At 41.6% G+C, this 23,750-nt stretch overlaps 1 protein-coding gene across 2 annotated transcripts in view; it reads right to left on the bottom strand.

Annotated features, from left to right (window-relative positions):
• The window catches only part of GALNT17 (polypeptide N-acetylgalactosaminyltransferase 17), a 454,995-nt gene that overhangs the window by 97,125 nt on the left and 334,120 nt on the right, over window positions 1-23,750 (bottom strand). For both annotated transcript variants that reach the window (XM_046667386.1, XM_046667384.1), the window contains exon 6: window positions 20,696-20,813. In XM_046667386.1, the coding sequence (XP_046523342.1) occupies window positions 20,696-20,813 (118 nt within the window). The remainder of the gene's footprint in view (window positions 1-20,695; window positions 20,814-23,750) is intronic.

Consider the following 23,750-nt stretch of genomic DNA (forward strand, 5'->3'; position numbering starts at 1 on the left):
TATTGGTTGACTGATCGAACCAATAGCCATTTCCATAGGATTCTTTTCACCTCTAATTCCATGCTAAAATATATCTAGGAAGTTAGTTAAGGCACCTCACTCCTATAGATATAGTATCTCTAAGGACTTTTGATCTTAAATCTACTAAATTAAAAAAGAATAAAAAGGCTCCTAACAAACCCAAAGGTCATACTGGAAACAAAAAACTACCACCAAATGCAGATAAGAGAAATGGTAAACACAGCTGTGTGTCTTCACATGTGTGAGATAAACGCATCTATTAGGTAAGTGTTAGCTATATCCCTGCTGACTGGGAAAGCCAGTTGTCAGCCACAGTATGTTAAGGACACACTTTGCTGCTTCTGAGGGAGTCAGCCAGTATTGTGAGAGAGGCAAGCCTGTTTCAGAATGTGGATTGTTCCTGTCTTCTGAATTAGAAAACTACATCTCCCCTCAGAGTATGAAATGAAGCCGTGGGTCTGTTACAGCAGAATGTAGGAGAGGATGGGAGAAGACAAAGGACAAGCCAAGGATGATGAGGAATCTGACGGATGAAGAGAGGGACTGGGGGCAGAAGACCCACAGGGCCCAGCTTGTCATGCAAGGCAGTCATGCGGTGCTGCCTGCAGGGGGACCCTGGAATGGAGCCAATCCCCACCACCTCCACCAGAAAACGTCTTTTGGTATCCTGGGTTCCCAACACTTTGCTTCCAGGTGATGTACCTCACTGATCACATTTGGCCTTGCACTATGGTTAGTGGCACGTCTGTCATATCATCCATTACTGTAACTCCTCTAGGCCAGCAACCTTTCTTCTCTGTAGACATAGGCCTGACACAATACGACACAATGCTTAGCTCACTTTGTTGCATGCCAGATTCAGGAAACGTTTATTGGACTGAATTTAATTCCTTTTTGGGTGGGAGACCAGACCAAGGTTGCAAGCACTGAATGTGGCAGCGGAGACACCCCAACACCCCATAAAAGAGATGGCAGAGTCGAAAGTGGAAGAAAGGAAGGAAGGAGAGCTGTCCCAGCTCCCTGCCCTTGGATGGGGGATGTCTAATCCACCGTAGCTGAGGCGGGGAACAGTCTCCAATGTGCAGATTGTATTTTCCAAAACTTTCTTCAACTATTACTCCCACTTCACCTGCTCTTCTGTAATGTGACCCTGACATTCTGCCCATAAAGAAGGGGGGTCTATGTCCCTCCTCTTGAACCCAGAGCTTCCATTGAATTGTGACTATCGTAGAAGTGACACTATGTAACTTCAGTGGCAAAGTCATAAGGTGACAGAACTTTTGCCTGGCTTTTTTGAGATGCTTGCTCTTGGAACCCAAACACCTCATTGTGAAGGTGCCCAAACTAGCCCTCCCAAGAGATGAGTGGTGAGGCCACATGGAGGTGTTCCACCTGGCTCAGGTTCTAAGTGACAGCCAGAATCAACTACCAGACATATGAGTGAACACTCCAGATCATTCCAACTCCCATCCTACAAGTCTTCCCAGATGAGGTCTCAGATATGATGGGATAGAGACAAACTATCCCATTGTATTACCTTCCTGGGGCTGCCATAATGAAGTACTTCCAACTGGGTGGCTAAAAACAGCAGAAATTGTCTTATAGTTCTGGAGGCTAGAATCCCACAATCAAAGTGTTGGCAGGGCCATGCTCTCTCTGAAACCTGTAGGGGTGAATCCTTCCTTGCCTCTTCCTAGCTTCTTGTGGTGGCCATTAACACTTGATGTTCCTTGGCATTCCGTGGCTTGCAGCTGCGTCACTCCCATCTCTGCCTCTATTGTCACACGGCCTTCTCACTATGTGTCTGTGTCTCCCCCTCTTATTGCCAGAACACCAGTCATCCTGGATTAGAGCCGGCCCTAATGACCTCATTTTAACTTGATTACATCTGAAAAGCCCCTGTTTCCAAATAAGTAACATTCACAGCTACCAGGAGTCAGGACTTCAACATACATTTTTAGGGGACACAATTCATCTCATAACACACTGTGCCCTGTCTGAATTCCTGACACACAGGGGAGATAATAAAACGATTTGTTTTTTCTTTTAAGCCACTCATTTTGGGGCAATTTGTTATGCAGCTGGAACTGGAACACCAACCAACTCCCTCAAGTCCATACAACTCTTCCATCATCTGGTTCTCAAGAAATCATGCCCCTCATTTTCCTGCCTGTGTGTGAACCTCTTCTTATCTTAATAGCTTTACTGGTGTTTAGCTGCCAGTTCTTTCAGTAGCCTGAGCACCTTCACAACATACCTCCACCCGAGAGAGCAAGCCCGAAACCTGCTCCAGTGCTCTCAGAGTCAAGTGCACCACCCCAACTTGTCCTGAACCCCCAGAGTGCTTCTGGGCTAATTTTTCTTTGATAACTTTCCAAAAAGAGTCCTACATTTACCATAACCATTCTAAGCGCAAAGAACTGGCTGATTTTCTGGGTGAGCAAAAACAGGAGAAGTTGGTGTGAATGTCAATGGTGGCAAAAACAGAAAAAAGAAAATGACAGCTTTTCACTGAAATCTGCACATTCCTTTGGTCTCTTTTGCACCAATAAAATGGACCTTTGTGATTTCCTACATGGTTGTTCTTGTAGGAGGAACAGTATTTGAATGTGTCTCAAAAATGTTAAAAATAGTCTAAATGCAAGTTTTGAAAAATACGTAAGGTTTTAATTCTTTCCATTTCTGTCACATAGAGGAAACACATAATTGTATTTCTAAGCTTGAGAAGCTTAAAATTTATGAAGTTGCCAAATGCACAATATTTTCCCCTTTTGGATTTTCAAAAGGAGAGAGAATTAACTACAAAATAGTCAAATAGGGTTCCATTTCATTTTCTATGAAGCAGACAGTGACTATACGTGGCTGTCAACTGGAAGAAGTGCCCATACAGGGCATTCTCCAGATACATGGACAGTGGCTTCAAAGTTGAGGGTCGCAATTGGCAAATCCATCCACCATATTTCCACTTAGACTTCTTTCCCCAAAATTAACTGGTTTAAATAAGTTTCTACAATAATAAAGGCCATTACCACAAACAAAGAGTTTTCTTGCTGAGGTAGGCTGGTATGTAAGTCTTAGAAAATGACCTTCAAGGACAAATGGTTCCAATTAGGGAGAGCCCTCAGCACAAACCCTCCAGATTCAGAACACGATAAAGAGACGTCAGAGATGCTTTCATTCCTGAATCTGGATTTCTCAGTGGGGACTGCAGCCAAGTTATGCGTTGCCCTATTCTGAGGGCCTTTAAATGCAGCCAGCCCATCCCAAGCATCATGCTGCAGAATGCATGGGAAAGGCAGCCCAGGGCACCAGACCTTGCCTGTCTCAGGTACTCCTCCAGGATTTCTCTCCTCATTGCTTGCCTGGTCCATCATTTCTCCCTCTTGTCTGCCTAGCTCTCCAATTCTCCAGCTGCATACTCTAGCCCTGATTCCTACTCATGCCCCCTACCTCCACATTTTAGTAATTAATCACGTTCTCTTCCCACTGCCCACTTCCCTGGCCCTGGAAGCATCCAGATTTCCAGGCCCAAATAGCCTTGGTCTCAGAGGATCCCAGGCAGCTAACAAAAGGACATCTCCCCCCTTGGCATCTTAGCAAGAAAAGAGGGAACAAAACACTGACATTTCCCAGAAAAACTCTTCTCCAACAGGCCAAAGGATGGGACACCAAAGATGGATAGCTGGGCCCGCCCAACAGCCTATCCACAAGACAAAAAATACCCGAAAGGCCCCAAACATTTGACTACTTCCCTTTTGAAGGCCAGAAAATTTGTAATGGCAGTTCCTGAGGGCTGAGCACATCACAGGGTCCACAGCATCTGGGCAGACATTGACCCAACCACTGGACCCAGGGCTGAATGGAGTGGATCAGGACCCTCAGGGTGCTGTTTGTGGCATGGTATTCAAAAGGGCTACACGGTACAGGGAACAAAACAGTTACACCCTAAATAGAATAGGGACAGGTTGATTCCCACTTCCCTTTTCTATGGAAATAGTGGAAAATGGCAACAAACACGTCAGGCCAGGGTGCCACCTTTCAGTCCCCTGCCCCAGAAACACAGAGCTATAAATTACCCACGTCACTAAAGTCCCAACTGGAGAGGATGGTGTAAATTCAGGTTCACACTTATAGAGAATCAAATTATTGCTCTATTCCCAGGGAGATGAATGAGAGTGACAGACTTTGCAGAGTTGTAAAAATAGATGGATGCTTCCTATAAAATAACTCACAGACACCTACAATAATTTACAATAGATCTTGCAGGCTGGGAGCAGGCAAGTGAAATTTCAGACAGAATACCACACTACTTTCCGGTGGTAGAGTAAATGGTTTGGCTATTATGATAATACATTTCAGCACAGCAAATATATCTCCCCTTAATAGAAATACATTAGACACCATTTATAACAATATCAACATCACAGTTCTGTTTTTTGAACTATAACTTAGACATAAATATAACACAATTTATGGATGAGGAAATCCAATTTCATGCTGTTTCAAACACATTTTTGTTTATTACATAACTACAGTTCTTTATATATGAGATTGTGTATTACATGAAATAGATGAATGGGCATGGTATCTATCAGTATGTCTACAAAGGAATATTAACATTGTGTCTATTACAAATGGAATTATTTTATGATACATATTATATACAAGCCACACCCTGAACACCCACTATATGATGACATCACTGCATAATCTGCACTGTTATCATGACTATCCAGAGGGTGGAGGGAAAAGATGCTCTGGATGAACAAACACTCCCACGGATAGTGAGTAAAGCCACAGAGAGTTTCAGAGTCAGGTAGATTTGGGTCGAGTTCTGGTTCTTCTATATTAGCTGTAAGATCTTGGACAAATTACTTGGCTTCTGTCAATCCCAGTGTTATCATCTATAAAATGGGATTGATAATCACTAATTCTCACGAAGACTGAATAAAATAATGTTTATAAAGTGCACAGCACAGTGTCTGGCACAAGGTTAGTATCAATCAACAGTAGATATTATTTTGCTATTTAAATGTAACAACATTTGTGGGAATCCATTCTCAAACCTAGTACCCCCTTGCTTATCTTCTTAAGCACCAAATATAGACTAGCTGTGGTGCCAAAAAAAGTATTACACAATGAAGGATACAGAGAGGGCCTGTGGGCTCTTCCCACCATTGTTCTCTTCTCTTCTCCCCGTGTCTATTCTGTTCTCTGCTGCCTCCACTCATTGATGACACAGTAGCTGTTTATGGACACTCTCTTCCCACTTTGAGAGTCCCGGGGCCATCTACACCTCTCTATGGGCTATTTCTCCTCTCTGGCTTAGCTTTGGTATGCATGGATTTAATTTAGCTTTGATAATCAATAAGACACTTTTTCAGGGGGAGACTGTTTTTGTTACATCTTGCAGTTCTTGGGTTTTTTTCCCAAGGCTCTAGCAATAATAATAATTACAGAGCCCCCAGTTAATCAGATACATAAGCTTAGCCACAGTGAAGGCAAGCCAGGACAGACTTACACACAAAATGAACCCATGTGAAGCAGCAGTCCAGACTTGCAGTTTCCCTGGCAGTATGGGTTGCTGGACACTGCAGAACCAAAAGCATGAGAGGGCACTGGGTAGAAATCAGCCTAAAAACAGTGTTTGGTACATATTGCTATGATGACACAGCACTGCCAAAATTCCACACGGATTTTTATAGCAGTTGTATTCATGATTGCCAAAACTTGGAAGCAAATAAGAAGCCCTTCAGTAGGTAAATGGATAAACTGGTACATCCAGACAATGGAACATTATTCAGCACTAAAAAGAAATGAGTTATCAAGTTATTAAAAGACATGGAGGAATCTTAAATGCATATAAAGAAGCCAGTCTGCAAAGGCTACATACTGTATGATTTAAAATATACGACATGCTGGAAAAGGCAAAACTATGAAGACAGTAAAAAGACTAGTGGTTGCCAGGGATTGGAGGTCGAGGGGATGAACAGGCAGAGCACGGAGGAATTTTAGGGCACTGAAAATATTCTGTATGATGCTACAGATACTACAGAATGATGGCCACATGTCATTATACATTTGTCCAAACCTGTAGAATGTATAACACCAACAGTACACCATAGTGTAAACTATGAACTTTGAGTGATTAGGACGTGTCAAAGTAGGTTCATCTATTGTAACACAGGTACCACTCTGGTTGGGGATGTTGACAACAGGGGAGGCTGTGCATGTGGAGGGGCAGGGGGTATATGGGAAATCTCTGTACTTTCCTCTCAATTTTGCTGTGAGCCTAGAACTGCTCTAAAAAAAAAAGTCTTAAAAAAAAGAGCCAAAACTTTAAGTCAAATAGGTTTAGTCAAATGACTTGTAACCTCAGTACAACAGAAAAAAAAAGCGAAGTTCGTTGTTCATTGCCATATTGCTTTAACATTCTATATGAAGGAGGTGGCATCACCACACAGAGAAAAATTATTTCAAACACCTTTAAAACACAGGCTGTTGACTACACATCCCGAGTGAAATACATCTCACGGACAAAACAAACCATGAAGAAATATTGAACTTCATTCAGTCAACTTGTTACCTGAAATTCTTATTTTGAAAGTATTATTTATATGTTGTAGGAGAAAGCAAATAAATTATGTCAATAAGAATCAGACTTATTCTTATGTCAGTAAGAATAAGGCTTTCAGCAAAAGATAAGTAGAAAATCAAAGAGGTAAACATCTTATAATCAGAAATTTAAATTGGAAATATTAGTATAAAATATTAACTTACATTTTTCTTTCTAAAAAAATCTGTGTTGTCAGCTTTGTTCGTTGAAAAGGCTTAGACATAATAACAATCCAGAAGCAATGAGCACCCTCATTGACAAGACTTGGTCTCTAAATACCATTTCCCATTAAAAGGAGTCAGAGCTCCTTAGAGAAATGGCTGATTCCAGGTATGGGACTTGAAATATATAAGTTAAGACTGGAACCTCTTATGCCAGAAAGCAAGGAAGCTCTGTAAAGTGGCTGTTCAGGTCTTTTGCTATTTTTTGCGCCTGTTTTTTAGGATTTGCTATATGTAATCAGGATTTCTTTGTCAGATACAGGCACTGTAAATATTTTTCCCAGTGTATGGCTTGCCTATACATTTTCTAGTGGTATGTTTTGATGAGCTGAAATTTTAAATTTTGATTAAGTCCAATTTATCACTTAAAAAAATTGTTAGTGTTTTTTGTATCCAGTTCAAAAAAAAAATATTTCCCACCTTAAGATATTTTCTTAGGTTTTGTTCAGGGCCTTTATAGATCATATGCCTAAATGTAAGAGCTAGAACCATAAAGCTTCTAGAAGAAAACATAGAAGAAAATGAAGAGACAAGTCACAGACTGGAGAAAAATATTCACAGTACACATATCTGAAAAAGAAATCATATCCAGAACACTTATAATGAATTCCTACAAGCGAACAATAAAATAAACAACATGATATTTAAAAATGGACAAAAGAAGGTGTACAAATTATCCATGAGCACAAGAAAGGTGTTCCATATCATCAGCTACCAAGGAAATGTAAATTAAAACCACACCAAGGTACCACTTAAAACCTACTAGAGTCATTGAAATAAATACTGACAATACCACATACTGGCAAAGAAGTAGGACACTTCACACAGTGCTGGTGGGAGCGGAACCTAGCACAAACACTTTAGACATCTGTTTCTTAAAAAGTTAAACATACATCTTCCTTATATCTAGCTATTCAACTCCTATATATTTACCCAAGAGAAATCAAAATGTATGTCCAAAAAAGACTTTAACAATAATGTTCATAACAGTCCTGCTAACTGTCTTTCAGCAGGAAAATGAACAAATTATCATTTATTCACACAATGGAGTACCTCTCAGCAATGAAAAAGAATGAGTCACTGATATGTACAATGACCTAGAGGAATCTCAGAAACATTACTTTAGTTGAAAGAACAGACTATATAAGGTATGATTCCACTTATGTGAAGTTCTAGAACAGACACAAATAATCTATGGTGATAAATCAGAAGATGGTTGTCTGGAAGGGCGAGTGGAGAGAACGGACAAGAATGGACAGAGGGAGACTTTCTTAGGCAAAGGGAATGTTGAATATCATGTTTTAGGAGGTGATTATATGGGTGTATAAAACTGTGAAACTCAGGAGACTGAAGACTGAATATCCATCCATTTCATTGTATTAAATAAGATCTCAATAAAACCACAAATAGAATGGGTAAAAAATGAATAATGACTTTAATGGATTTAGACACACAAAATATTTTTAAAAAACCTTTGAGTCCTTAAATATTACTGGAAAAAATAAAAGCTCATTGGTCACCTTCGGAGGTTGCTATGGCACCAACTCATTATTCTAATAATGTTTAAATAAAAGGAAAAAGTCAAGCATTTATCCTGCCTTTCCTGTTCAAACTGTACATCAGAGTACCCAAATAGTTGATGAGGGGAAGTTTTTTTAATAGAAGAATTACAGTTTATAAATGCAGAATGAATGTTGAATTTTTAAAAATCACCATTTCTTAGGCGCTAATGTAACATCGGATGCAGGCAATGATCATTAGTGGCTGCCAAATCCATTAGGTAAAAGGTTGATGGGGAATTTTATAATGGATGAATCAGGCTGACAACTCGTGAATCCACTGTTGAATCTTAACGTCACTAAAGCGAGACAACCAGATGTTATATATCTCCTGAGGTGGTGTAATAAGAAGTTTGTAGGATCATCTAAAGTGTTCCTTCCAGGAGAGAAGGAAGGAGGAAGGAAACTGAGTCTAATCACCCTTATAGATCTAATTATATCTTAGAGGAAACAGAGATTAGAGGAACATGCTAAAGGCATCAAGAGGAATTGATCTACCAAAAGCAGATTGTGCAAAATATTACAGGACAAGTGACTTGGTGTCTTCAACAAATGAATGACATGAGAATAATAAAGGTGAGGGGAAATATTGTAGATTAAAAGATACTTCAGAGACATATCAACCAATTGCAATGTGTGGACCTTGTCTGGAACCTTATTTGAACAAATCAATTGTAAAAAATATGTACTTTTTCTTTCTTTCTTTTTTTTTTTGAGGAAGATTAGCCCTGAGCTAACGTCTGCTGCCAATCCTCCTCTTTTTGCTGAGGAAGACTGGTCCTGAGCTAACATCTGTGCCCATCTTCCTCTACTTTATACTTGGGATGCCTGCCACAGCATGGCTTGACAAGCAGTGCATAGGTCCATAGCCCGGATCTGAACCGAAGAACCCTGGGCTGCGGAAGCAGAATGTGCGAACTTAACCGCTGCGCCACCGGGCCAGCCCTGAAAAATATGTGTTTTTTAATTGTAACATATATTTATTGTTGAGAAAATCTCACAGAATTTTGAGAAATATTTTTGAGAAACATGGACTGGGTATTGGATTTTACCAAGTGTAATTTTGCGTTGTTTAAAAAGAGTCTTTATATGTTAGCAACGCACTCTAAAGTTTTTACAGGTGGAATGAGACGACGTCTGGGGATTTGTTTCTAAAAAGTCAAAAGGCAGTAGTTGAAAAACATATAGCAAAATGTTGATATTTGTTGAAGCTGAATTATTAGTACATTTGGATTCATCAGACTGTTCTGTTTTTGTGTGTTTCAAATTTCCCATAATAAAATGTTGAATTAAAAGAAAAGATATTAACATAAAATATAATGACGGAATTCTTCACTCTCAATTTGTTTTCAGGGGAAAAAAGTAGCAAGAAACAGAATAATCTAAACCCCTCACCCACTCAGGGTGGAATTCCCAGCCTGTATAAAATTAGCATTAAAGAATTTTAGAGGGGCTGGCCCCGTGGCCCAGTGGTTAAGTTCGCGGGCTCCGCTGCGGGCAGCCCAGTGTTTCCTTGGTTCGAATGCAGGGCGCGGACATGGCACTGCTCATCAGACCACGCTGAGGCAGCATCCCACATGCCACAACTAGAGGGACCCACAACAAAGAATATACAACTATGTACTGGGGGGCTTTGGGGAGAAAAAGGAAAAAAGTAAAATCTTAAAAAAAAAAGAATTTTAGAAACTCTATGGAAGTCATTTTACTGTACAACCGATGTCACTTTCTGGCTGTCCTTTGGAAGGTCTCTTGAGGAAGGTTGGTTTGGGGTGCGTGTGTACATGCATGTGTGTGATTTTTCAGCTTTCCACACGAGTCTATTTTTCTTCTTTAGGAGGATGGTAATAAAGATAGCAAAATGGCCCTGCCACAAACGCTGGTTAAGTTACCTTTTTCCTGCTCTTTCCACATCCTCTCAAGCACTACTCTGCAGCAGTGAAAGCTGGAAGAGCAAGAGCCACCGCAGATTTTAAATCTTTACAGGTAGGCAGCTTGTCAGCTGTGGCTCTAGTGGGGGCCCCACCGTCTCTTTTGGGAGGTGCCATAGAAGCAAACACAGGTGAATACAGCAGGACTGGATGAACAGCTGGGAGACCCACGTACTTGCATGAAACTGAGTGTGGAGCAAAGATGTGAAAGTTCTAAACATCTTAAGAAGCCAAGATCTTTTCACAAAAATATTTCAGAAAAAAAGATGAAGAGGCCAGGTGGGTGGCGCAGTGGTTAAGCGCGCATGTTCTGCTTTGGCGGCTGGGGGTTCTACCTGTTCGGATCCCGGGTACGGACACGGCACCACTTGGCAAGCCATGCTGTGGTAGGCGTCCCACGTATAAAATAGAGGAAGATGGGCACGGATGTTGGCTCAAGGCCAGTCTTCCTCAGCAAAAAGAGGAGGATTGGCAGATGTCAGCTCAGGGCTAATCTTCCTCAAAAAGAAAAAAAAAAAAAAGATGAAGAGTCCTCAATTTAAAAAACAAACTGGTTTTTTTTAACTCTTTAGTTTTTTAGGTGTAGCACACACAGCAACTACCTGCCGTAAGCCCCTGGCTTACATCATAAAAGGAATCACCATGCCCTAACTCCTTTCAGTTTGCCCAAACTCTAAGGACTGCAGTCCAGCAGACCCCAGAGTAGAATGATGAACACCCCTCACTTGTCCTGGAACCTCTCTGCCACTTCCTGCTGTTGGCTGGGACCCCATCTTGCTCCTACATTCCCTTGACATCTCACTGCCAGGTCACAGAGGGCTGCCTCTCCTCAAACCCATTGCTTCTAAGATGAAACTTCCTGAGTCCTCACCTACAGACCTCCTTCTCTGCCAGTGTTCTCTAAGTGAATCTATCCAGTTGCTCGAAAACCTTGGACATATACTTCACATTGGCCTCTCATTCTTTCCTCATGGACCTCAGGACCCACCAGGTGCTGTTAATCGTACCTCCTAAATGGTGCTCATATCCATCCCCTCCTCTCCATGCCTACTGCTTCTAAGGCCGACTTTGAGTACTTATACCCACTCTTCCTTAAGCTGCCTCAAACTCACTATCTCTTGGTTTTTTTCCTACTCCAGGTCGCTTCTTCTCAATCTCCTTTCCAGCTGCTCCTTCCATGCATTAAATGTTGCCCTTTTTTCTGCACTTCTGTCTTATCTTCTCTTCTCCTTTCTCGTGGCAACTTCTTCCCTCTAGCGACTTCAAATATGATCCATGTACCAAAGAAGCCCAAGTCTATCTCAGGCCTAGTCTTCTCTCCCTAGCTTAATCCACACACAACTGGAACTGGATAAATTGGAGTGTTTCAGAAACTTCAGACACACCACATTTAAAACAGAAAGCATCATGTTTCTGTCTTCTCCCAAACCTCCTCCAATGGTATTCCTTATCTCAGGGACGAGCATCAGCATCTCCCAGTTGTTCAAGCTAGTGACTTGGGAGTCAGCCTTGATCCCTACTTCCCTTCAATCACTCCATACACTCAATCCTCAGGTTCTGTCTCTTCTACTTCCTGAATTTGTCCATTTCTCTCCAATTGCCCCAACCATAGTCTAAGCTCTCTCACTGCCCTTCCTCTGAGTCTGCTCAGCTTTATAATCCATTCTCCACATAGCAGGTGTAATGATCCTTTTATTTTAAAAGAAAAAAAGTCTGATGACCTCACACCCCTTAAATCACTTCAAAGGAGCGGGGTGATGGGTACATGGGACTACACGTGTGTGTGTGTGTGTGTGTGTGTGCGCGCGCACGTATCTTTTTTTTCCCAAAAGGTTCATAATAGTCCTTAAGAAAAAGCCGAATTCTTATTTACAAGTCCTCCATAATCTAGGCCCCACTCAGATTACTGCCTCTATATCTAGTACATTTTCTTCTTCCTTCTTCTGCTCCAGCCATCTGAAACCCCCACAGTTCCCAGGACACATTTCCCTCTCAGAATTCTAAACCACGCACATCCTTTTCTGTTCGCCTGGAATAGTCTTTTTCTTTTTAAAACCACTTTATTGAGATATGATTGACATACAAAAGCTATATGTATTCAATGTATACAGCTTGATGAGTTTGGAGATAAGTATACACCTGTGAAACCATCACCACAATCTATGCTATAAACATATCCATCACATCCAAAAGTTTCCTTCTGTACTGTTTGTTATTATTATTACTCTTATTATCATTATTATTTTGTGATAAGAACATTTCAATCATATGATCATCTCAATAGATGCAGAAAAAAACATTTGACAAAAATCAACATCATTCACGATAAAAACTCAACAAATTAGGTATAGAATGAGCACACCTCAACACAATAAAGCCCATATATGATAAGCCCACAGCTAATATTATACTCAATGGTGAAAGTTTGAAAGCCTTTCCTCTAAGATCAGGAGCAAGACAAGAATGCCCACTCTCACCACTCCAATCAACATGATACTGGAAATCCTAGCCAGAGCAGTAAGGCAAGAAAAAGAAATAAAAGGCATCAGAGCTGGAAAGGAAGAAGTAAAACTGTCTCTCTTTGCAGATGACATTATTTTATATATAGAAAGTTGTAAAGACTTCACCAAAAAATTATTAGATCTAATCAACAAATTCAGTGAAGTTGCAGCATACAAAATTAACATACAAAAATCAGTAGCATTTCTATACACTAATGACTAATTATTTGACAAAGAAATATAGAAAATGATTCCATTTACAATAGCAACAAAAATAATAAAATATTTAGTAATAAACTTAACCAAGGAGGTAAAAGATCTCTACTCTGAAAACTACAAGACATCGATGAAAGAAATCAAAGAAGACACAGACAAATGGAAAAGTATCCTGTATTCAGAGATTGGAAGAATTATTATTGTTAAAATGTCCATACCACCAAAAGCCATTTGTAGATTCAATGCAATCCTTATCGAAATGTCAACGGCATTTTTTACAGAAGTAGAAAAAACACTCCTAAAATTTATATGTAACCACAAAAGACCATGAATAGCCAAAGTAATCCTGAGAAAGTAGAACAAAGCAGGAGGTATCACACTTCTTGATTCCAAGCTATACTATAAAGCTATAGTAATCAAAACAGCGTGGTGCTGACACAAAAACAGACAAACAGACCAGTGAAACAGAATCAAGAGCCCAGAAATAAACCCAGCATATATGGTTAACTAATATTTCACAGAGGAGCCAAAAATACTCAATGGAGTCTCTTCAATAAATGGTTCTGGTAAAATTGGATATTCACATGTAAAAGAATGAAACTAGATCCCTACCTTACACCACTCACAAAAATTAACTTGAAATGAGTTAAAGACTTAAATGTAAGACCTGAAATCATGAACACCTAGAAGAAAACAGAGACAAAAAGCTCTTTGACGTAAGTCTTGGCAATGATATTTTGGATATGACACCTAAAGCACAAGCAACAAAATCAAAAATAAATAAGTGGGAGTACATCTAACTAAAATGTTTCTGCACAGCAAAGGAAATAATCAACAAAGTGAAAAGACAAACTATGGAATAGGGAAAATATTTGCAACCTGTATGTCTAATAAGGGGTTCATATACCAAATATATAAAGAGCTCATACAACTCAATAGCAAAAAAACAAATAATCCAATTTTAAAATGGGCAAAAGACCCGAACAGATATTTTTCCAAAGAAGATATACAAAAGCCCAAAAGGGACATGAAAAGATGCTCAACATCACTAGTCATCAGTGAAATGCAAATCAAAACTACAATGAGATACCACTTCACACCTGTTAGAATCACTATCCTCAAAAAGACACACGGTAACAAATGCTGGCAATAATGTGAAGAAAAGGGAACCCTCACGCACTATTGGGGGGACTGTAAACTGGTACAGTCACTATGGAAAACAGCAGGAAGGATCCTCAAAAAATTAAAAATAGAACTACTGTATGATCCAGAAATTCCACTTCTGGGAATATATCCAAAGGAAATGAAAACCCTAACTCGAAAAGATATCTGCACCCCCATGTTCATAGCAGGAGCATTAACAACAGTGAAGACATGGAAACAACGTAAGTGTCCATCAGTGGATGAATGGATAAAGAAGTTGTGGTACACATATACAATGGGATATAATTCAGCCATAAAAAACGAGGAAATTCTGCCATTTGTGACAACATGGATGGACCTTGAGGACATTATGCTAAGTGAAATAGACAGAGAAAGACAAATACTGTATGATCTCACTTATATGCGAAATCTAAAAAATAAAGTCAAACTCATAGAAAAAGAGACCACATTTGTGGTTACCAGATGTAGGGAATGGGGGGAGAGGGAACTGGAGAACGGTGGTCAAAAGGTATGGACTTCCAACTACATGAATATGTACTAGGGATGTAATGCACAACATGACGACTACAGGTAACACTGCTTATGATATATTTGAAAGTTAAGAGAGTAAATCCTAGGAGCTCTCACCACTTGAAAAGAAATTATTTTCTTTTTTCGCTTTCTCTTTTTATTCTATCTATATGAGATGATGGATGTTAACTAAACTTATTGCAGTAATCATTCCATGATATATGCAAGTCAAAGCACTATGCCATACACCTTAAACATATAGCGAGGCATGTCAATTATATCTCAATAAAATAAATAAATGGATTGTTTCTAAAAAAGAACATTTAACATAAGATCTACCCTCTTACAAAATTTTAAGTATATGTACAGTGCTAACTATAGAGCATGCTGTGCAGCAGCTCTCGAGGACTTATTCACCTCGCATAACTGAAACTGCCTGGAATAGTCTTACTCCCACACTCCACTCCCACGTCTTCTTTGCTTATCTAAATTTAACTTATTTTTGAAGTCTTAAACATCATTTCCTTAGGGAGGCTCTTCTCAACTCCCTAGACTAGGTTATATTCCCTTGCTATATTCTCCTGTAGCATCCCCTCATCCTGTCTTTTCATACTCATCATATTGGTAATCATTTGATAAATGAATGGTTTTTCTGCCTAACCATAAATAGCATGGGATAGAAACCATATCTGTCCACTGCGTATCCCCGGTGAAAATGCCTTCTAGAGTAGAGAAGGCATTCAACGTGTCTCCATTATATTCAAAAGCATTCAACTGAACTGTTGGTCACCTATAATATACGCATCTAGATTAAAGCTCAGTCTGTGAAGTCCTAAGGCTTACTGTATCCACAGACAAGACCAGGGACTTTGCTCTGAATTTCATTACAGATATACACTAACCCTGCGCTATGAAGACATTCCTATAGCCAGAGATGATCAATGCTAGCAGGGAAGGGAGACCCAAGATTGCACTAATCTAGTGCAACCTAAGCATTAGGAGAACTAAAAAGAGTTGATGGTCTGGTCCCCTCCAGGAGTCGCCATTACCCAAATCACAATGCAGCAGACTTGAGCCCAAGAGTTCAAAATGAAATACAAAGGTCACAAGAGGCTTCTGAACATCAGAGATCTTGATGTCAGAGGTCTTAGAGAGGGTAGGGGGATATATCCTGGCTAAAATGGATGTTGAATGATGACTCCCAAACCCAGGGATAGAGGAGTGGCTGGAGCAAGGGTCAGAGCAACAGCCATCAGTGCTTGACAGAGCTGTCTCACATTCCTGCTTGAGCTAAGCCATCCATCTTGTCCTGCTCTCAGACCTCAGTACTCCTGATTCTTGGACTTTCAGACTCAGACAGAGACTGTATATACCATCAACCTCTCGATTCTCAGTCCTTTGGACTGAATTATGCCATTGGCTTGTCAAAGACAAGAGACGAGGTGGGGAGCAGAGAGACTAGTGTGAGTGGGAGTTTCCATGTTCATTTGGGGTCCTGGGGCTTTGGCCACCCCAGAGAGGCCATAATTTCTAAATGACCCCTCTAAAGGAGCAATCCTTCAAAACTACTGCTGAAGTTATCCCAATTGGCTCAGGTTCTGTGAGGGTCTGAGCCTTTGGGTGACCCTGCAGGTCCTCAGTGCCTTGAGCCCAAGTGGAGTGGCCTGGGTAAGATGGCAGAGCTGCCAACCTTGGGCCCACAGAGGTCATGAAAATGGCATCCCAACGCCTCAGGAAAATGGTGTGGCTCAGGGACATCATGAAAAACACAATCAGCAATTGTGGCATCTAGGTCACACTCTGCTTTTTAAGAACATGATTGTTACCTTGTGCAAATTAATATACACATCATGCTTTTTAAGAACATGATTGTTACCTTGTGCAAATTAATATGCCCATCATTCACCAGGTCAGGGATCTGAGTCCTTTACCTGTGACTCTTGTGGAGCCTCCTGTAAAAGCTGCACCAAGAGGAAGGTGCTGGGCTGCGCTGGGCCAGGTAAAGTTATCATGCACGTGCCTCTCCACACCCTCTTGTTTACTTGCCTCCATCACAGGTCATTGGTCTCACAAATATTTTTAACAACAATGTACACTCACAGGAATTCTGCCTTTTATTCAGTCTTTGACTGCTCTAAGACGTTTTCTGATCGTCTGAGGATCAGACACTGTCTTTCTATTGTCTTCCGTTAGGAAAGGCGGCCTGACAGGGTTCAGGAGTCTTGTGTGTCACTCTTTCATACGAGGGTTCAGAATAAGAAAGTGCCTTTTCTTCTCAAAGAAGACTGATCCATTGGAGAAATCTGAAGCCATCTGACTTTATACCACTTAAAAGTAATCTATCTGAGGTCTTCTCTCCTTAGAGATTTTTTTTCTCTTACCCTTTAGACATGTTACTATAATATGCCTTGTTAATAGTTTCTGATCAATGTTACTTAGAAGAAGATGAAACCTTTCAATTTCTAATCTCACTTATTTTCTCAGTCCTGGAAAGCTTTTTTTTTTTTCCTTCACTGTATTGATTGTTTTGGTCATAGGCAAGCTGCCTTTCATCCAAGCAACAGGCCCAGAGTCAACCCTGCTAATCTTTTCCCTGAATCACAATGAGACTTTCTATTCTTCCTATTCTTGCACACATCTTTACTTACTGAAGATGGAATTCAAGAATAATGAAAAATTCCAGAGAATAGTTGGAAAGATCATAGATGTACCTATTTCCTGTTGGAAAAAATCACAAAGAAAGTGTTCTCATATGAAAATTTTCCCACTTAACTAAAGCATAGGATTTTGTGTCATTCTTTATAGGTTAATTTGTATAAATGTATGTATGTACACTACATGAAAATTATATGTATGTATATATGTGCGTTTATATTACACAAAGCTCTGATTTTTTTCAGCAGTGGGGATGGCTTTCTTAATAATGTATTTATTATTCTTCTTATTTGCGCCCTGAGCAGTACAAAATAGCATGAAATGAAAGGAGAAGGAATAGTTTGTGAAACAAAGCACCTTACATGGATTGCTTCCTGTAAAAGGTAGCCCTGTCACCAGGAACCTTGCAGGAACCTGGTCCAGACACCTGCACATGACGCTAATGAGGAAGTAGGCGCTGGTCCTAAGGGAGCCCAGGCTGTGTGGGCTGGGAGTGAGAAGAAAGGACTCACAGTGGCCCGCAGTGGCCATGAGAGGAACCCAGAGGAGGGCCTTAAAAGATGTGGATTCTCATCTGGGCTCCTTTCTGAGAAAAGGTGTGTATTTGCCAGGAAGTTGGTCAGGGTGTGGACCAGTGACTCTCAAACTTGGGTATGTAACAGAATCACCTGGAAGGCTTGTTAAAACACAGGTTGCTGGACCCTACCCCAGAGTGTCTGATTCAGTAGGTGTGGGACAGGGCCTGAGAATCTGCATTTGTAACAAGTTCCCAGGTAAGTTTGATGCTGCTGGTCAGGACCACAACATGAGAAACACAGAATACTGTGTAGACGGTGGCTATGTGGACCCTGAACACAGGCCTTGGTCTTTGTGGTCCCAATAGTGTTCAACTCCCGCTTCAAGAATCAGCAGAAAACCAAGGCTTCTGTGGAGAGTCAGCTTGCAGCTCACAGGACAACATAGTCTATGGGAAGTAAGAGCACAACATTCCCAAATCTCCAGCACGTATGCTGGATAAGCCTGGGCGTACAATAAGAGGCAGGTAATTGCACACGAGAGTGGTATCCATGCCTCCATCCATCCGATGCTCTTATAAAGATATGCAGAGAGCAGCCCAGCGCCAATCTGCCACAAAGAAGACAAGCCAGGGAGCAGCCTCTGAGGGCCTGTTCACTCCAGCCTGTTCACAAGGAGCGTGCCGAGTGGAACTCACTGGCCCCTCAGGTGGTTAGGCTTTGGTGTGCTGGGCTGTGCTTTGAACAGAAAATGATAAGCCCCCTCTCTTCCTTCAGGGATGAGGGCAGCCACAAAGAACCATCACCACCATCACCACTGAGTGTGGCAGAGCCTCGCACACAGACCTTTGCTGGGTCCAGATCACTGCAAAGCAAACGCCGTCACGAGTGTGGGGAGACCAACATCTCAGGAAGCCTCAGCACTGAGTTCTGCTGTCACAGCCTCTCTTCTCCCCAGAAGACAGCCTGCAGTGGCAATCAAATCTGGAGGTCCCTCCCATCCCCTTAACCCCTCCACCTGTGTCCCTGCCTCCACAGGGACAGCACCCCCGTCATCCTGTTCTCTCCTCTGTGGGTAATATTTTATGCCTCACTGGTTTCCTTCTTGCAGCATATAGAGACATTCAAATTTATTTTATCTTAAAAATAATTGCTTTTTTTTTTTTAAAAAAAAAAGCTCAATTGTCTCCATGCAGAAATTCCTTGAGCTCCTTCCTTTCACAGGTAAGTACCCAGAACAACTTATCACCTCCCATCTAGCCATGAACTCATTCCAACCAGGCTTGTCCCCACCACTCCACTGCTTCTACTTATGTTCAGTTTCCAATAGGATCCATTCAGTCATCAATCTAACAGACACCTAATCTAACATTAATCTAACAGGAACATTGTGTCAAGCATGGTTTGACATGCTTGGGATACAAAGGTGAGCACAGAAAAGATCTGTGCCCCATAAAGCTTCTTGTAATCTAGTGAGGGGAAGGTAGAGAAAAACAACACACATAATAAATAAGTAAATTCTAGGGCATGCTAGAAGCTGACGAGAGCTAAGGAAAAAGCAGCAGAGCAGCACAAGGAGGGATGAGAAGATGGAAGTAGGGTGGAAATTTAAGTTACAGGCCAAGTTCAACATTCTGGGTCCAGATCTTTTCCTTCAATAAATTCCAAATGGATGAATGACGAGTATATTAGCTACGATAACATATTCACGGGCTTTTTAATTGCTGAGCTTTACTAAGAAATCCTATGCAAATTCCACTGAGGAAAGAATCCAGCCTGGAACTGATGGCATAGGAAGAGTGTGAAGTCTCCAAAAGGGAGTAATTTTAGGATCCAGGGAAGAGCCCCACCATCCCCTTTGCTCGTGTAGCTGGGACATGCATTAAATCTTGAGGGCATGAAGTCTTTCATTGCACAAAGGGGGCGCAAGTGTAGATGAGGGGCTGATGGAGCCTTTTAGAGGCCCTGAGTAGTTAGGAATAAATGAGTGAAATCAGACACAGAGAGCAGGCTTTGATTGGGAGGAGGGTTCTGTACTGGTTACCTACCTGGTAGAATAAAAACGAGAATGCAGCAGAGGACAGCAGAAGAAATTCAGTAATGTTTAAGCCTTACAATTGTGTCCTGAGTCATTTCCAGGGACTCAGGCATGCAAAGGTTCAGGACAGTGGATACAGGACACAGAAATGCATCAGTGTCCAACTTTTATTTTTTTTACAGTGGAATTCATTTTTCAAACAAAATCTTAAGCAAAACCCAGTACATAAAATATCTAACAGTGGAGCTGATCTGGACTGGGGGCCCAGCGAGAGGCCCATTCTGTGTCTCCCTCATTCCTCTCCCCCATCATCCTCCTTGGAAGCATTTCTGAGAAAACAGAGGGTCCCACAGAACATGGTCCTTCTCTCCTCTGGCATCTTATGATTCTGTGATGTACGTGAACTATCAAAATACAGAGGATGGAAATACTAATTTAAGGAAAGAATTTAATTTTAAGAAAAATTTAAAGGGAACGAAACTGGATGGAGAATCAAATTCTCCAGCTAATGTCCAGCCTGGGTCACCAAGGCACAGAACACATTGTTCAACCTTTAGACAGAGGAAAGCCCAGGATAACCCCTGTCTAAGGAGTGGTGACAACCTTGCTGGAACATCCTCAGGAATAAGGGTGGAGTGAACGATTCTGTCATTCACCAGCTAAAGAAGCTTTAAATACACATTAAGGATGACCAGTCAGCTCTGCTCAAAAACAAGGATAAAGCAAGAGGAAAGGACGCCATGTCACAAACCTTGATTCCAAGTTCAATATTTTCTCCTCCATACACATCCATCCCAGGGTCAAGAAGACCGATTTCACCAAAGAACTTCCTGTTGACCACAAATGAGCAGCCAATCATGGCTGGTGTCCTGCGGGAGAGAGAAAGAAGCTAAAGTCATGTTGTATGTATATATAATGGAATACTATTCAACCATGAGAAAGAAGGAAATCCTGCCATTTGCAACAACATGGACGGACCTTGAGAGCGTTATGCTAAGTGAGATAAGTCAGACAGAAAAAGACTAATACTGTATGTTCTCGCTTATATGTGAAACCTAAACAAGCTGAACTCATAGAAACAGAGAATAGAATGCTGGTTTCCAGGGCATTAAGGAATTGGGGAGATGTTGGTGAAAGGGTCTAAACTTGCAGTTGGAAGATGAATAAGTTCTGGAGATCTAATGCACAGCATTGTGATATAGTCAAGAATACCGTATTATATACCTCAAAGTTGCTAAAAGATTAGATGTTAAACATTTCACCAGAAAGTGAAATGGTAATTACGTGACGTGATGGAAGTGTTAGCTAATGCCATGGTGGTAACCATATTGCAATATAAAAATATACAAATCAAATCAACATGTTGTACACCTTAAACTTATACAATGTTCTATGTCAATTATATCTCAATCAAACAACAACAACAAGAAGCTAAAGTCATTAAGGTGGCAGTATCAGAAGCCCCTCTGCAGGCATCGTCGTAACAGGTGCTGGGTTCTACTCTGGCAAATTGAGTAACTTCCCTGACGGCCTCAATTCCTACACCCTCTGTCTCCATAAACCTATATTTTAGCTTAGACAAATGAGGGGCCCCAAAGCATCCAGGGATAACCTGGCTCCTTTGTAGCTTGCACGAGGATGGGTCTCACACATCACATGGTGTCTGCAACCATGGAGCTGGTTCCCACTGCACTTCTGGTGACAGCTGTGTGACAGGATGAGCATCCATGGGCAGTCCGAAAGAAGCTTGGAGGTAAGGAACAAGATGCGTCCACTCCCTGCCCCAGGAAGAAGAGCTTTACAAGCCAGGGGCGTGAAGGGAAACTGGAGAGGAGAGGTCTACAGGAAGGGGTCCAATCTCTACGTTCTGGTGGGAAGAAAGTGGATCAGGGTGCCAGTCCTTACAGAAGGGAGAAGACTCATATAGGAAACCACTGATGCCCAAAGGGGTCAGTGATAAACTACAGAGAGACCGCTTCAGCCTACAGACAAGGGTGCTGAGTGAGAGAGAGGAAAAGTATCTAAGGGGTGGTCAGTGGCCATAAAGTCTCATACAAAGATTAGCATTTTATTTTTGTATATATTAGCTCCTTGATTATTTCTTCTAGGGTACACCAAAGGCACAAGTTGACTCTGAAAATCAGAGACAAAAACCATCTGAGGCAACACAGCTTGGATGCATGTGCAAGAATGAATGGAAATGCAGCATTAATCTACCATGTTCATTGCAATTTCACATGAAGCACAGAACCATGAATTGCTGATGAGGGACCACACACTGATATATACATAGTACATTGTATTACATTGTCTTACATCATGTATTGTAGTGTAATATCAACAATTCCTTTATTATGTCTTTTCACCTCTGTTTCCAAACTTTATAGGTACCTTTGTATAATAAATTCATCCAAGCAAATATTTTCTCAAAACCTACCATGTCTAAGGCCTTTTAGTGGTGCTGTAGGGGGTAGAGAAACACGCAACATACTTCCTGTGTTCAAGCAACTTAGAGTCTAATCATAATAATAGTAATAATAATTATTACTATTCCAGCCATTTATTGAGCAATTACTATGTGTCAAGCACAAGTGGAAAGCACTTTTCACACACTCTTTCATTTAAAAACCTCCACAGCCCTGTGAAGGAGGAAGGACCATCTCCATTTAAGAGCCGAGGCCCACGGAGATTGAGTGACCTGCTCTGCGTCATGGAGCAGAGCTCAGGACCCATCCAACTTCAAAGTCCTTGACTTTAGCCCCTCTGCTTCACTGTACTCTCCAGAAAAGTCTTCGCAGAGGAGTTGGCAAATGCCCACACTGCCAAAGACCAGAAAGGCCATTAAGACGCCTTCCTGGGCAGAAGAGACATCTCCTAGAGGAGGCCCAATGAAACTCCACTGGGGCCACCAGGAAGCTATTAGGTGGAATTCTCTTGAGCTGAGCTATAACCCTCAGTGTTAGAGCCTTATCTGCTCCTTCTGATTTTGAGCTTGACTTTGACTTTAATGTCCAGATTTTGGACTCCATGGAATACCTCTTGGTACCCATGTGGTGGGGCAGCAACAGGGCACACTGGAAAAATCAGTGTTTGGAGTTGAGTGGACCTAGTTTGAACGTGGGTGCTGCCACTGAAAACTGTTCATGTGTGACATTAATGGAGTACTCTGGATCCAAGTTAAAGCTCTATAGAATACTGCTGTGAAAAGACATGCAATGTGCCCATTGCATAGAGAGGGGACTCAATAAATACTATTTCTTTGCCCTTCTACAGTGAGGCCCGTCCATAACGTTTTTGCAGAAATTTCACACCAGTCACCCCTATGTACGCAAGACTCTGCCCCCTACTGGTGCAGCTGTGCCACCTTGGCCCTGCCAGGGACTCCAACCCCTTCACTATCAATCATTTGCTCCCAGTCCTTGGCCCCTCAGAGAAACCGCTGATCCCAGGCATGGAAAAGCACGACGTGAGTCCATATCCCAGCCTCAGTTAACCGAACCAGGAATGAGCACCGATCCCAAAGCGAGTGAATCAAATTATGTTTTTCCTGAAACTTGGAATGGAGACAGTGCTAGGAGCTACACCTAGACGGTCTCACTCGTCTGTAGGGCTCAGGCTGCCATTTGGAGGCAGCTCCAGCGGCCCCTGTGCACAAGGATGCTGGCAGAGGAAGGAGGCAGGTGCACAGTGGAGGTGTGAGACCTTGGGGGAGGGGCTGCCTGGTAACTACTGCTTCCCGTCATCAGCTGACAGGCCTGGCTCTGCTCTCTGCCTCTGGGTCATGTGAGAGCTCCCTGAGCTTTTGT

Source organism: Equus quagga, chromosome 7 (assembly GCF_021613505.1).
Source record: "Equus quagga isolate Etosha38 chromosome 7, UCLA_HA_Equagga_1.0, whole genome shotgun sequence".
NCBI classification, from domain to species: Eukaryota; Metazoa; Chordata; class Mammalia; order Perissodactyla; family Equidae; genus Equus; species Equus quagga.